Consider the following 12859-nt stretch of genomic DNA (forward strand, 5'->3'; position numbering starts at 1 on the left):
CCTTAAAGATGTTATGGTGGGCTTTCCTACGCCTACCGGTTTGAGCGAATCTATGTCTCTAGCCATTCAGATTGATCGGCGCTTGCGTGAGCGCAAGGTGGTGCACCATATGGCAGTGTCCTCTGAGCAAAGTCCTGACTCTATGCAATGTGATAGGATTTTGACTAGAGCAGAAAGACAGAAATTCAGACATCAGAATGGCCTGTGTTTTTACTGTGGTGTTTCTGCTCATGCTATTTCTGATTGCCCTAAGCGTACTAGGAGGGTTCCTGGGTCTGTTACCATTAGTACTGTACAGCCTAAATTTCTCTTGTCTGTTACCCTGATTTGCTCATTGTCGTCCTTCTCTGTAATGGCATTTGTGGATTCTGGCGCTGCCCTGAACTTAATGGACTTAGAATTTGCCAAGCGCTGTGGTTTTTCCTTGGAGCCTTTGCAGAGTCCTATTCCCTTAAGGGGGATTGATGCTACGCCATTGGCCAAGAATAAACCTCAGTATTGGACTCAGTTAACCATGTACATGGCTCCAGCACATTAGGAAAATATTCGCTTTTTGGTGTTGCATAATTTGCATGATGTTGTTGTGCTGGGTTTTCCATTGTTACAGGTACATAACCCAGTGCTGGATTGGAGATCTATGTCTGTAACTGGTTGGGGTTGTCAGGGGATACATAGTGATATTCCTTTGATGTCCATTTCCTCGTCCCCTTCTTCTGAAGTTCCTGAGTTTTTGTCGGATTTCCAGGATGTATTTGATGAGCCCAAGTCCAGTTCTTTGCCTCCTCATAGGGACTGCGATTGTGCCATTAATTTGATTCCTGGCTGTAAGTTCCCTAAGGGCCGACTTTTCAATCTGTCTGTGCCAGAGCATGCCGTTATGCGGAGTTATGTAAAGGAGTCCTTGGAGAAGGGGCATATTCGCCCGTCTTCGTCACTGTTGGGAGCGGGATTTTTTTTTGTTGCCAAGAAGGATGGCTCCTTGAGACCCTGTATAGATTATCGCCTTCTCAATAAGATCACTGTCAAATTCCAGTACCCTTTACCTTTACTTTCTGATTTGTTTGCTCGAATTAAGGGTGCCAGTTGGTTTACTAAAATCGACCTTCGAGGGGCGTATAATCTCGTGCGTATTAAACAAGGTGATGAATGGAAAACAGCATTTAATACGCCCGAAGGCCATTTTGAATATCTTGTGATGCCATTCGGGCTCTCTAATGCTCCATCGGTATTTCAGTCCTTTATGCATGATATCTTCCGGAATTATCTGGATAAATTCATGATTGTGTATTTGGATGATATTTTGGTTTTCTCCGATGATTGGGAGTCTCATGTAAAGCAGGTTAGGATGGTTTTTCAGGTCCTTCGTGCTAATGCGTTGTTTGTGAAGGGGTCTAAGTGCCTCTTTGGAGTTCAGAAGGTTTCTTTTTTGGGTTTCATTTTTTCCCCCTCGGCTATTGAAATGGACCCTGTTAAAGTCCAGGCCATTCATGATTGGACTCAACCTACATCTGTAAAGAGCCTTCAGAAATTTTTGGGCTTTGTCAATTTTTATCGCCGCTTTATTGCTAATTTTTCTAGTGTGGTGAAGCCTCTGACCGATTTGACGAGGAAGGGCGCTGATGTGGTGAATTGGTCCTCTGCGGCTGTTGAGGCCTTTCAGGAGCTTAAACGTCGTTTTACTTCTGCCCCTGTGTTACGTCAGCCAGATGTTTCTCTCCCTTTTCAGGTTGAGGTTGATGCTTCTGAGATTGGGGCAGGGGCCGTTTTGTCTCAGAGAAATTCTGATGGCTCTTTGATGAAACCGTGTGCTTTCTTCTCCAGAAAGTTTTCGCCTGCTGAGCGTAATTATGATGTCGGCAATCGGGAGTTGTTGGCTATGAAGTGGGCATTTGAGGAGTGGCGACATTGGCTTGAGGGAGCCAAGCATCGCGTGGTGGTCTTAACTGATCACAAGAATCTGATTTACCTCGAGTCTGCTAAGCGGTTGAATCCTAGACAGGCTCGGTGGTCTCTGTTTTTCTCACGTTTTGATTTTGTGGTCTCGTATATTCCGGGTTCTAAGAATGTGAAGGCTGATGCCCTTTCTAGGAGTTTTTGCCTGATTCTCCGGGAGTTCTTGAGCCGCCTGGGATCCTCAAGGAGGGGGTGATTCTTTCTGCCATCTCCCCTGATTTGCGGCGGGTACTTCAGGAGTTTCAGGCTGATAAACCTGACCGCTGTCCTGTGGAGAAATTGTTTGTTCCTGATAGATGGACTAGTAGGGTAATTTCTGAGGTTCATTGTTCGGTGTTGGCTGGTCACCCTGGGATTTTCAGTACCAGAGATTTGGTGGCTAGGTCCTTTTGGTGGCCTTCCTTGTCGCGGGATGTGCGTTCGTTTCTGCAGTCCTGTGGGACCTGTCCTCCTTCTAAGCCTTGCTGTTCCCGTGCCAGCGGGTTGCTTTTGCCTTTGCCTATTCCTGACAGGCCCTGGACGCATATTTCCATGGATTTTATTTCTGATCTTCCTGTCTCTCAGAAGATGACTGTCATCTGGGTGGTTTGTGACCGGTTTTGTAAGATGTTCCATTTGGTGCCGTTGCCTAAGTTGCCTTCCTCCTCTGATTGGGTTCCATTATTTTTTCAGCATGTGGTTCGTTTGCATGGTATTCCGGAGAATATTGTGTCTGACAGAGGTTCCCAGTTCATTTCTAGGTTTTGGCGGTCCTTTTGTGCTAGAATGGGCATTGATTTGTCTTTTTCTTCAGCATTCCATCCTCAGACAAATGGCCAAACGGAGCGAACTAATCAGACCTTGGAGACCTATTTGAGATGCTTCGTGTCTGCTGATCAGGATGATTGGGTGACCTTTTTGCCGTTGGCCGAGTTTGCCCTTAATAATCGGGCTAGTTCTGCTACCTTGATTTCGCCTTTCTTTTGTAACTTTGGTTTTCATCCTCGTTTTTCTTCAGGGCAGCTTGATCCTTCTGACTGTCCTGGTGTGGATTCCGTGGTGGACAGGTTGCAGCAAATTTGGACTCATGTGGTGGACAATTTGACGTTGTCTCAGGAAAAGGCTCAGCATTTTGCTAACCATCGTCGGTGTGTTGGTCCCCGGCTTCGTGTTGGTGATTTGCTCTGGTTGTCTTCTCGTCATGTTCTTATGAAGGTTTCTTCCCCTAAGTTCAAGCCTCGCTTTATTGGGCCTTATAAGATTTCTGAAATTATCAATCCAGTGTCTTTTCGTTTGGCCCTTCCAGCTTCCTTTTCCATTCATAATGTGTTCCATAGATCCTTGTTGCGGAGATATGTGGTACCTATGGTTCCCTCCGTTGATCCTCCTGCTCCGGTGTTGGTTGAGGGGGAATTGGAATATGTGGTGGAGAAGATTTTGGATTCTCGTTTTTCGAGGCGGAAGCTTCAGTATCTGGTCAAGTGGAAGGGTTATGGCCAGGAGGATAATTCTTGGGTTGTAGCCTCCGATATTCATGCTGCCAATTTGGTTCGTGCTTTCCATTTGGCTCATCCTGATCGGCCTGGGAGCTCTGGTGAGGGTTTGGTGACCCCTCCTCAAGGGGGGGGGGGTGTAGTGTGGTGAATTCCGTTCTGGAGCTCCCTCCTGTGGTTGCTAATGGTATTTTTGTGAGTTCTGCCCTTGGGCTCCCTCTGGTGGTTTCGAGTGGAACTGCTGCTCCTTTAGGTAGCTGTAGCAGCTGCCTTCACTACTCGCCTTGCCTGGGTTTGTTATTTAAACCTGCTCTGGGCTTTAGTCCATGCCTGCTGTCAATGTTCTTGGTTGGATTTGATTCTTCCCTTGGATTTCTCATATGGCCAGTCCTTGTCTGCAAAAGATAAGTTTTTGCTAGTTTTTGTTTGTCCATTTGTTTGGACTCTATTGCTTTGCAAATATGTCTCTTTTTGTCCAGCTTGTCACTATGTCTTATTCAGGCTAGCTGGAAGCTCTGGGAAAGCAGATTTGCCCCTCCACACCGTGAGTCAGTGTGGAGTTCATTTTTGTAAACTCTGCGTGGATTTTGTAGTTTTTTATACTGACCGCACAGTATCCTTTTCTCTCTGTCTATCTAGTTTAGTATTGGCCTCCTTTGCTGAATTCTGATTTAATTTCTGTGTACGTCATTTCCCTCTCCATTCACAGTCAATATTTGTGGGGGGCTATCTTTCCTTTTGGGGGTTTTCTCTGAGGCAAGATAGCTTTCTATTTCCTTCTTTAGGGGTAGTTATTTCTTAGGCTGTGAAGAGGTGTCTAGGGAGAGTCAGGAACATCCCACGGCTATTTCTAGTGTTGTTGTTAGGATTAGGGACTGCGGTCAGTAGAGATACCACCTTCTCAGAGCTCGCTCCATGTTGCGTTTTAGCCACCAGGTCATATCAGTGTGGTCATAACAGAGCTCTGATCCAGCTTGTGGGTGGCTCCCCTGTATATATTCTGGTCTGGAGGGAAAGTGAGGTCAGTCGGTCTGTCAGAGAGACACAGGAGAAGGGACTAGAGGGGCCGCGCAGCCACTAGGGTGCTGCAGCTCCTGGCAAGAGACAGAAGAGAAAGAAGAACAGATTGTAGTGAGTGTGTAGGGGAAGTGGAGTGCAGGAGAGTGAAGAACTGGGGAGTTGGCTGTGACTGGGCTACCTCCCTAATGAGCGCAGACACCGGTAGCTGGAAGACCGGAATTGTGAGGGACTCCATGTCTCACAGCAGAAACCAGCGGTGGACACCGTGTCCGCACATGCCACTGAGGCACATCGCATTTAACCCTATATGTGCACAGGTCTGACAACCCTTGCCCCACTTTTTCATGTAATGGAATGTTTAATGATCTAGTGATCTCTAACCAAGATTATTAGTCCACTTGATCTAATAACCTTACTTTGTCCTGTAACTGATGAAGGTCTGATGTAAGACTGACATGTATTACTTACTACGAGCTTGGTTTTCACATGCGAGACACGGACATGTTTCTCTCAAATGGAAAAGAGCCCAAACATGAAAACACAGGGGTCTTCAGAGGGCTATTATACCATCTTCTCCACCTTTATATAACTGCTGTTATGTTGTCTCACTCCTTTTTTTTCACTCATCTTCTATTTACCTGACTACACTTTTCAATATATATCTATAAATGTAGGAGAGGTCTGTAATTTTTGTCATGGGTAGGCTTCAACTGTGAGAGATAGAATCATTAAAAAATTGAGAAATCACATTATATGATTTTACATAATTAATTTTCATTTTATTGCATGAAATAAGTATTTGCTCACTTACAAGCCAGCAAAAATTCTGGCTCTCACAGACATGTTATTTTTTTAAGAAGCCCTCCTACTCTACTCTCACTACCATTACCTGCAAATGTTTGAACTCATTACCAGTAGAAAAGGCACCTGTCCACACACTCAATCAATCACACTCCAACCTCTCCACCATGGCCAAGACCAAAGAGCTATCCAAGGACACCAGGGACAAAATTGTAGACCTGCAAAAAGCTGGGATGGGCTACAGGGTTATATGAATATTATGTATAGGATTACACCACTCTATCGCTTTTCTTTGTTATTGGCGGGAGTGATTGAATAACAATGTTCCTTGCCAGAAGAACCATAGTGTGCTAGTTTGTTAATTATTGCAATTAATAAATTATATGTACCTTCAATTGGTGCCTACAAAAACTACAACTTGTCCCTCAAATATTAAGAGGCCAACACACAGTTTTGTTGATGGATCAATGAAAAGGATAAACTTAAAAAAAAAAGTTTGGTCCTAAATTCACAACATATGGTTCAATTTGCGAATTAAAAAAAAAATACTACTTTAATTTGTTTTATTTTACACATTTTGTCCAAGCCTCCATAACCATCAGTACAACCCTGGGTACTGATATTCCGCTGGCCGCCCAACTTGACAGTGTTGTGGTCTTTATGTCTGCAGACTAATTATATGAAAGATCATCTTTCCCAGACCATCACTGGAGGCAGATATTATGAGTCAAGTAGTAAATTATTGATTTCAATTATAATGACTAATGTTTTTAAAGTAATACAAAACACTTATGTATTTTGTATATAGAAATACAGCAGAGATAAAAGAAATATGTAATCTTTATTAACTTTTGCCTATTGTAATTTTATTCATAATGCAATTGACTTCATTATTTTATTAGTCAGCGCAACACAGAACAATGTAAGTATATCCTGAATAATACTGGATCCAAATGAATTATAAATTATAAATATTTCGCGCAACATTAAAACCATCTCATCACATGTTGTTATACTGTGATTGTGCATCGATTGCCTGCCATCTTGTGGCCAACAAGTAGAATGCACAAACTAAAGAACTTGTCACTATCAAAAGCAGAATGAAAAGTGATGGCAGGTGCAGAAGAGAGTATTTTTGGTCTGAGTGCAATCCAACAAAACATCGGATCACACTCGGACCAATGTTATTGTATGGGGGCGTCATAACCGGGTACAGTAAGTGGAAATCATTAATGTGGACAGGTAATATGGGGTGGCATCTTTACTTCCTTGGAGATTTGAAGAGGGTTACTGGAGAGAACTAAGGGAGCATCATAACAAGGGGCATTAAGAGGATAAAATTACAATATAGCAAATTTGGGGGGGGGGAAATTGTGTCTTATAATCTGAAAAATACGGTACCTGCTTTTGGCTCTTACTATCCCATGTCTACATTGGAGCTTTACATTAGTCATATTTTCAGTGCTGATACACATGTTGTTATCAGTTTGCTGCAATCAGATATCCTTGATTGTGTTTTAACTTATTTTTTTATCAACATATTTTTTCAATAAAAGTTAAACCTTTTAATTCATAACCTGTGTGCCTCCTTATCCTGAGACTAAGTATCTCCGGCTGTGCTGCTACTAAGTTAACATATACTGTAGTAATCGGCGACTACTACAGTATTTTTTATTGAACTGAGTCAGGCTTAGTGTCAGTTGCGCTCAGTAATTACTTTTTTACTGATGTCCGTTTAGTAAGTTTGTTTTTTAGTTTATCAATTTTTAATATTTTTCTTTCTATAGTCATCTTTTTTTTCTCTTCTAAATAAAAAAAGAAGTTTACACCAAGCACACACACAATGGAATAAAATTTGGAACATACACAAACACCGAATATGGGGAAAAATGTCATCCTGCTCGTCCAAAACGTGGAATTCAGCAAAGGAGGCATACGCTCTCCTTGCCTCCGACACTGATAGTGACGCAGAGGATCCCACCGTCCTTTATTTTTCCTCCTCCTCAAGTAATACTGAACTGCCACACAGACACCACAGGACAGAATGGAACCAGTGCCCACTGTTACTGACCCCGCATGGACCTCACCCCCTGAAAATTATGAGCCGCTGGTTTCTGATTTTACACCACTGGCCTCACAGAAGTAGATTTTTTCAGTATTTTTCTCTGAGGATTTTGTAAACCTCATGTTGGCCTAAACAAATTTGTACGCCCAGCAATTTTTGGCGCAAAACCGTCTTTCATTATTTTCTAACTGGACAACTGTAGACGCAGTAGAAGTGATGTTGTTTTGGAGCCTGGTCCTTCACATGGGTATAGTGAAGAAGCCTGAACTTTGGCAATATTGGATCATTGATATTTTATACAACACTCCACTGTTCCACATGGCTATGACCTGTGAGCGATTTGAGGCAATCCAAAAATGCTTACATTACAATGATAATACACAACGTTCCCTCTGAAATGACCCCGACTTTGACCGTCTTTTCAAAGTCCGGCTGGTCATTGCGCACTTCAGCAACAAGTTTGTTTTTCGCACAGAAAACACTCCATGTTTCCATAGATGTCAATGAGAAGGAATGTGACCTCGCTCCTTTAAGTGCCTGTTCACACGAAGCATTATTACTGCATTTTTCAGTCCATTTTTTCACTTGGAAAATATACAGCATCAGTAAAATAAATGAGATTTCTAAAATCTCATTCGCATTTTTTTTTCTTGCGCTACTTGAGGTGTGGTGCGTTTTTGCAAACCACAGCATGTCAATTCTTCTAACATTCTTACTCATTTTCTTTATACCCATTCAACATACTGATCAAAAACGCATTACAAACGTAAGCAATGTGTGCAGCATTTTTCTGTCAACTCTGCATTTTTCATGCAGTAAAAAAATACTGCAAAAAACCTCTCTGTGTGAACATAACCCTAAGGGTATGTGCACACGCTGCGGATTTTTCCGGACTGGTTTTGGTAAATAAGCAGGTAAACCGCACCGCAGATTTCCTGCAGAATTACCGCGGATTTACCGTGATTTTTTTGCGGATTTTGTGCGAATTCCACCTGCGGTTTTACACCTGCGGATTCCTATTATGGAGAAGGTGTAAACTGCTGCAGAATCCGCACAAAGAATTGACATGCTGCGGAATAAACAACGCTATGTTTCCGTACGGTTTCTTCCGAAGCATGTGCAGCAAAATCCGCAACGTGTGCACATAGCCTTAAGAGGGTTTCAAGTCTACTTTATTGGTGGGCTATCAGTACCTGATTGGTGCTGGTCCGACCTCTTGCATCAGAACGATGTCACTTGCTTCAGTAACTACCATGTCCTTTACATTGCTTACTATGCAGAGCTCTGTACACGTAGTAGTGGCCATCACTTGTACTGAGGCTGCAGTATTATTATTATTTATTAACGTATATAGCACCATTAATTCCATGGTGCTGTACATGAGAAAGGGGTTATGTACCATGCAGATCCACCGCCAAATGTACAGCTCTCTACCTGGCAGACAATAGTTGATGCAGCCCTCATTTAGGAGTCAGACCCCCAATGATCAGATACTGATTGCCTGTATGAAAAATGTGGCAGCCATAGGGGATTTATTAAAAGATATAAAATAACTGGCTACAACATTAAAACATTTTATATCTACATGAGCTTGTATGGTCTCCCTGTTTTTCTTTGAGTCTTACTTTATCCAATACTCCAGAAATATATAGATTTATCAGACTATTATGTTTCGACTAATGTCTGCATCTGAAAACAAATAAAATGTGGGCCGCACTAGTCACATCCTTACTTTCTGCATCCCTGAGAAATGACTATGCATCATAAGAAGGAAAGGCACGAACTCGTTTCTGAAAAATAAGGTCAATTCTTTTACAAAACATCTATTAATTAACAGTAATTCTACTTTATACTGCACATTATGGGGAATGCTTATTTACACTGGCCCCAGGCCTCATAATTCCCGATAACAGGGACACACTTAACTAGTTAGACACCAATTAACCTACCAGTATGAGTCTGAATGGAGGGAGTAAGAACAGAACCCCAGCGAACATTAGGAGAATATATGTCGTTCACATCCATAGGGCTCAGTGTTATGAACCAGAAGCTTTCGCGCTGCAAGAGAACAATGCGAGGCACTGTGCCACTGCGGGTGAAGTAATGCTTTTCCACCTCCTAGACTTTCCCTCCCTCTCAGTCAGCTGGGATACTGTAAGAATTACTCTGAAAGCATGATCACAAGGCTTAATTAAATACAGATATCCATGGGAGCCCAGCTAATTATCCGGATCTGCAATGTATAACAGATGCATTTACTGTACTTACTATAAGAAAGCAGGTGCCAATCAAAGCAGCTTTCAGCTTCACGTCAAGATCGGCTGGAAATTCGATTCCAAAGTTATCGGCATTAGTGAACACATCATTGACGAATCCTGACCAGTACTTGGAAATCTTCCCAATGAGTGACTTTTCAGTTAATGTTTTCACCTACGCAATAGAAAAAAGAAAGGAGAAGATATTGTCATCTTCTCAGATAAAATGTGCTGTGCACCAGGAATTCTGCTGCTTACTTGCTAAATAAAACCAAAGACGTGAGCTGGAACACATGTTGGTAAAACTGCACGTTCGCACTGTTGCCATTTAACAGACAAAAACAAAATGAACAAATACTCTGCCATAAGTAGATAAGTAAATAGGGATAGTGCATGTAAACTTATTTAATACTATTTTGATAACAAAAAAAACGTAAAGGCCATCCCACTACGACAAGTCGCACCCAACCGGGACGGTCCTATCTTTAGTATTAAACCTCTATATGTGTCTGTAGACCTCAATATAGATGAGAGAAAGCTCTCAAAATGCGCGTCGGGGCTGACATCAGTCCTTGGGGTGACCACCTATCTCATAGACCTGGGTCCTGTCCAGGACCTAGACCCGATTATTCAGACACCTGCAAAGAAAAGTTATGTAGCTGAAATGCCCAGCTCAAAAAGGGGAAGCCAAGATCACATTTGTACGAAGCACAAAATACTGAAGCAAAACCAAAACCATGAGCTGGAACATATAATGGCAAGTGCAATGTGTAGGTGCTCATTCACACTGTGGCCATTTAGTAGACAAAACCTAGGGCAAAAATAAAATGAACAAATACCCTATAGTCCGTAAGTATGTAAATAGTAATAGCGCATGTAAATAACATAGGATGCTTAGTTTACACGACATGCACTATTACTATTTATTTCTTGACTTGCTACAGGGTATTAGTGTCATGATCCAGTTCTGAGATTATGCTCAGCTCTCTTGTCTCTGGACTGGTCATGTGGGAGTTAATCCTCTCTGCCTCACCCTGGAGCTGGCTGTGCTATTTAAGTCCTCTGCAGCCTGGGGGCCAGTGTCAGCTATAAGTTCATCCTGCACTGTTTGAGCTCCTGACCTGGATCCCTGTTCTAAGTGTTCCTCTTTGCCTCTGACTGACTGCACCCGTTTGTTACTTGTTCTGACCTTTGGCCTGTACCCCGACTATGTCTTACGCCTCACGTTTTGGTTACCACGTTCCCGGTAGGTTCTGACATCTTGCTTGCCCCCGACGATTCTCTGCTCGCCCCTTCTGTACCGCGCTGCTATCTCCGTGTATGACCTTGGCTTGTTTCATGTCCCTTTCATTACCTGTGACACCTGTGTTGTTGTTCAGTGTAGCTGTGCTGTGTGTGCAGCCTCCTTTCCTTATCCAGCACCCCCTGGTGGAGATTGCTCCATACTGCACTGCAGCAGCACATCACAATTAGCTCATTTTACTTGCTAATTAGTAGAAAAAGAGTGCGTAACATAAAGAATCCAGTGTATGTGGTCAAGAGCACAAGAGAAGCCAACATTCTATGTCTCTAGGTGCACCTCAATGTTATTATAAAATTGTGATCTAAAGAAAGTCGGACAAGAAAAAGAGAAAAGTATCTATAACATCTATCATTTCAGCTATAATACACATCTCACAACATGTGCCATTGTAATAGATTTGGCATATGTTCTGCCTGGTCTAAAGTGCAGAAGTGTAAAAAAAAAAATACTAGCAAATAGAAATCCTCAAGTGAATTTCTTCTTTAATGTTATTAAAAATACATATTTCATTTTTATTACTTTCTACTTTTATATGACGACCAATAAGCCATTATTAGAGATTTCTAAGAGGTGTAACACGATTGACAGGTCAGTCAATACCTTATACCAGAGCAAACAACCTGTCAATCAGCCAGGGGAGGGTGCTGCTAGGTAATGAGTACAGTGTGAGGATGAAAAAATAGAAGTGCATCATCACATCCAAATGCAATTCCAGATGGAGCAGGCTTTTGAGGTCATAGAGGGATCCATTGGATTATTTATTAAAGACATATACAATCACATAAATAGTTTGAGGGGGGGTCTAAAAGTTTCCTTCAGGGAGAATATTAACATATTAACTCTGTGGGCCCGATTTATCAAAGCCTTTACGCCAGTATTCTGACAAAAAAAGCTTTGAAAAGTTGCATAATTTTACACTTTTTTATCCAGCTCAGACGAAGTGGGCCGAGCTGGGCCAGGACGGGAGCGTGGTGACCATTACTCGTCAATTTTATGCAATGTTCTCTACACCAAAAATCTTGCTTTAGCATGGAATGGAGTAGGATTTGTGGCGAGGCACACACAGAGGTGCTCTCCACGCACCCAATTCATTAGGAGCAGCTCTCTTCAAGATTGTCATGATTCGCTGGCCCGTTGTTTCAACATGTAGAATTTTTATTAGGCCGGTTTCACATGTCAGTGGCTTTGATACGTGAGGTAACAGTTTCCTCACGTACCGGAGCCACTGACACCCGTAGACACATTAAAATCAATGTGTCTCTGCACATGTCAGCGTGTTTTCACGGACCGTGTGTCTGTTTGAAAAACACGGAGACATGTCAGTGTTTGTGGGAGCGCACGGATCACACGGACCCATTAAAGTCAATGGGTCCATGTAAAACACGTACCGCACACGGATGCTGTCCGTGTGCAGTCCGTGTGCCGTGCAGGAGACAGCGCTACATTAAGCGCTGTCCCCCCAGCTTGTGGTGCTGAAGCCCCATTCATTTCTTCTCTCCAGCAGCGTTCGCTGGAGCGAAGGAATGAAAAATCTTTTTTTTTATATTTTTTTGTTGTGAAAATAAAGTTCCCGGTAATCTTCCCCCTCCCTCCCCCTGTGCGCCCGCCCGCTGGCATTAAAATACTTACCCGGCTCCCTCGATGCTTTCTCCAGTGTCGCAGCTCTTCCTGTATGAGCGGTCACGTGGTGCCGCTTATTACAGTGATGAATATGCGGCTCCACCTCCCACCTCACAACAAAAAAATTAAAAAAAAAATGATTTTTCATTCCTTCGCTCCAGCGAACGCTGCTGGGAAGAAGGAATGAATTCTAGATTCAGCACCCAAAGCAGGGGAACAGCACTTAACTCTAGCGCTGTCTCCTGCACGGTGCGTGTGGTACCCAGTCGGCACATGGACGGCACACGGCTGCCGCACGTGTGCCACACTGATGTGCTACGTGAACACATGGACACACGGACTCGGATAACTCTGGTACCGATTTTTCCGG

General features: G+C 42.9%; 1 protein-coding gene across 1 annotated transcript in view; it reads right to left on the bottom strand.

Moving 5' to 3' along the window:
• LOC138637842 (phospholipid scramblase family member 5-like) overlaps nt 1-12859 on the bottom strand; it is a 170932-nt gene that overhangs the window by 49281 nt on the left and 108792 nt on the right. The window contains exon 4 of the mRNA XM_069726766.1: nt 9580-9741. Coding sequence (XP_069582867.1) covers nt 9580-9741 — 162 coding nt within the window. The remainder of the gene's footprint in view (nt 1-9579; nt 9742-12859) is intronic.

The sequence above is a fragment of the Ranitomeya imitator genome, chromosome 5 (assembly GCF_032444005.1).
Source record: "Ranitomeya imitator isolate aRanImi1 chromosome 5, aRanImi1.pri, whole genome shotgun sequence".
NCBI classification, from domain to species: domain Eukaryota; kingdom Metazoa; phylum Chordata; class Amphibia; order Anura; family Dendrobatidae; genus Ranitomeya; species Ranitomeya imitator.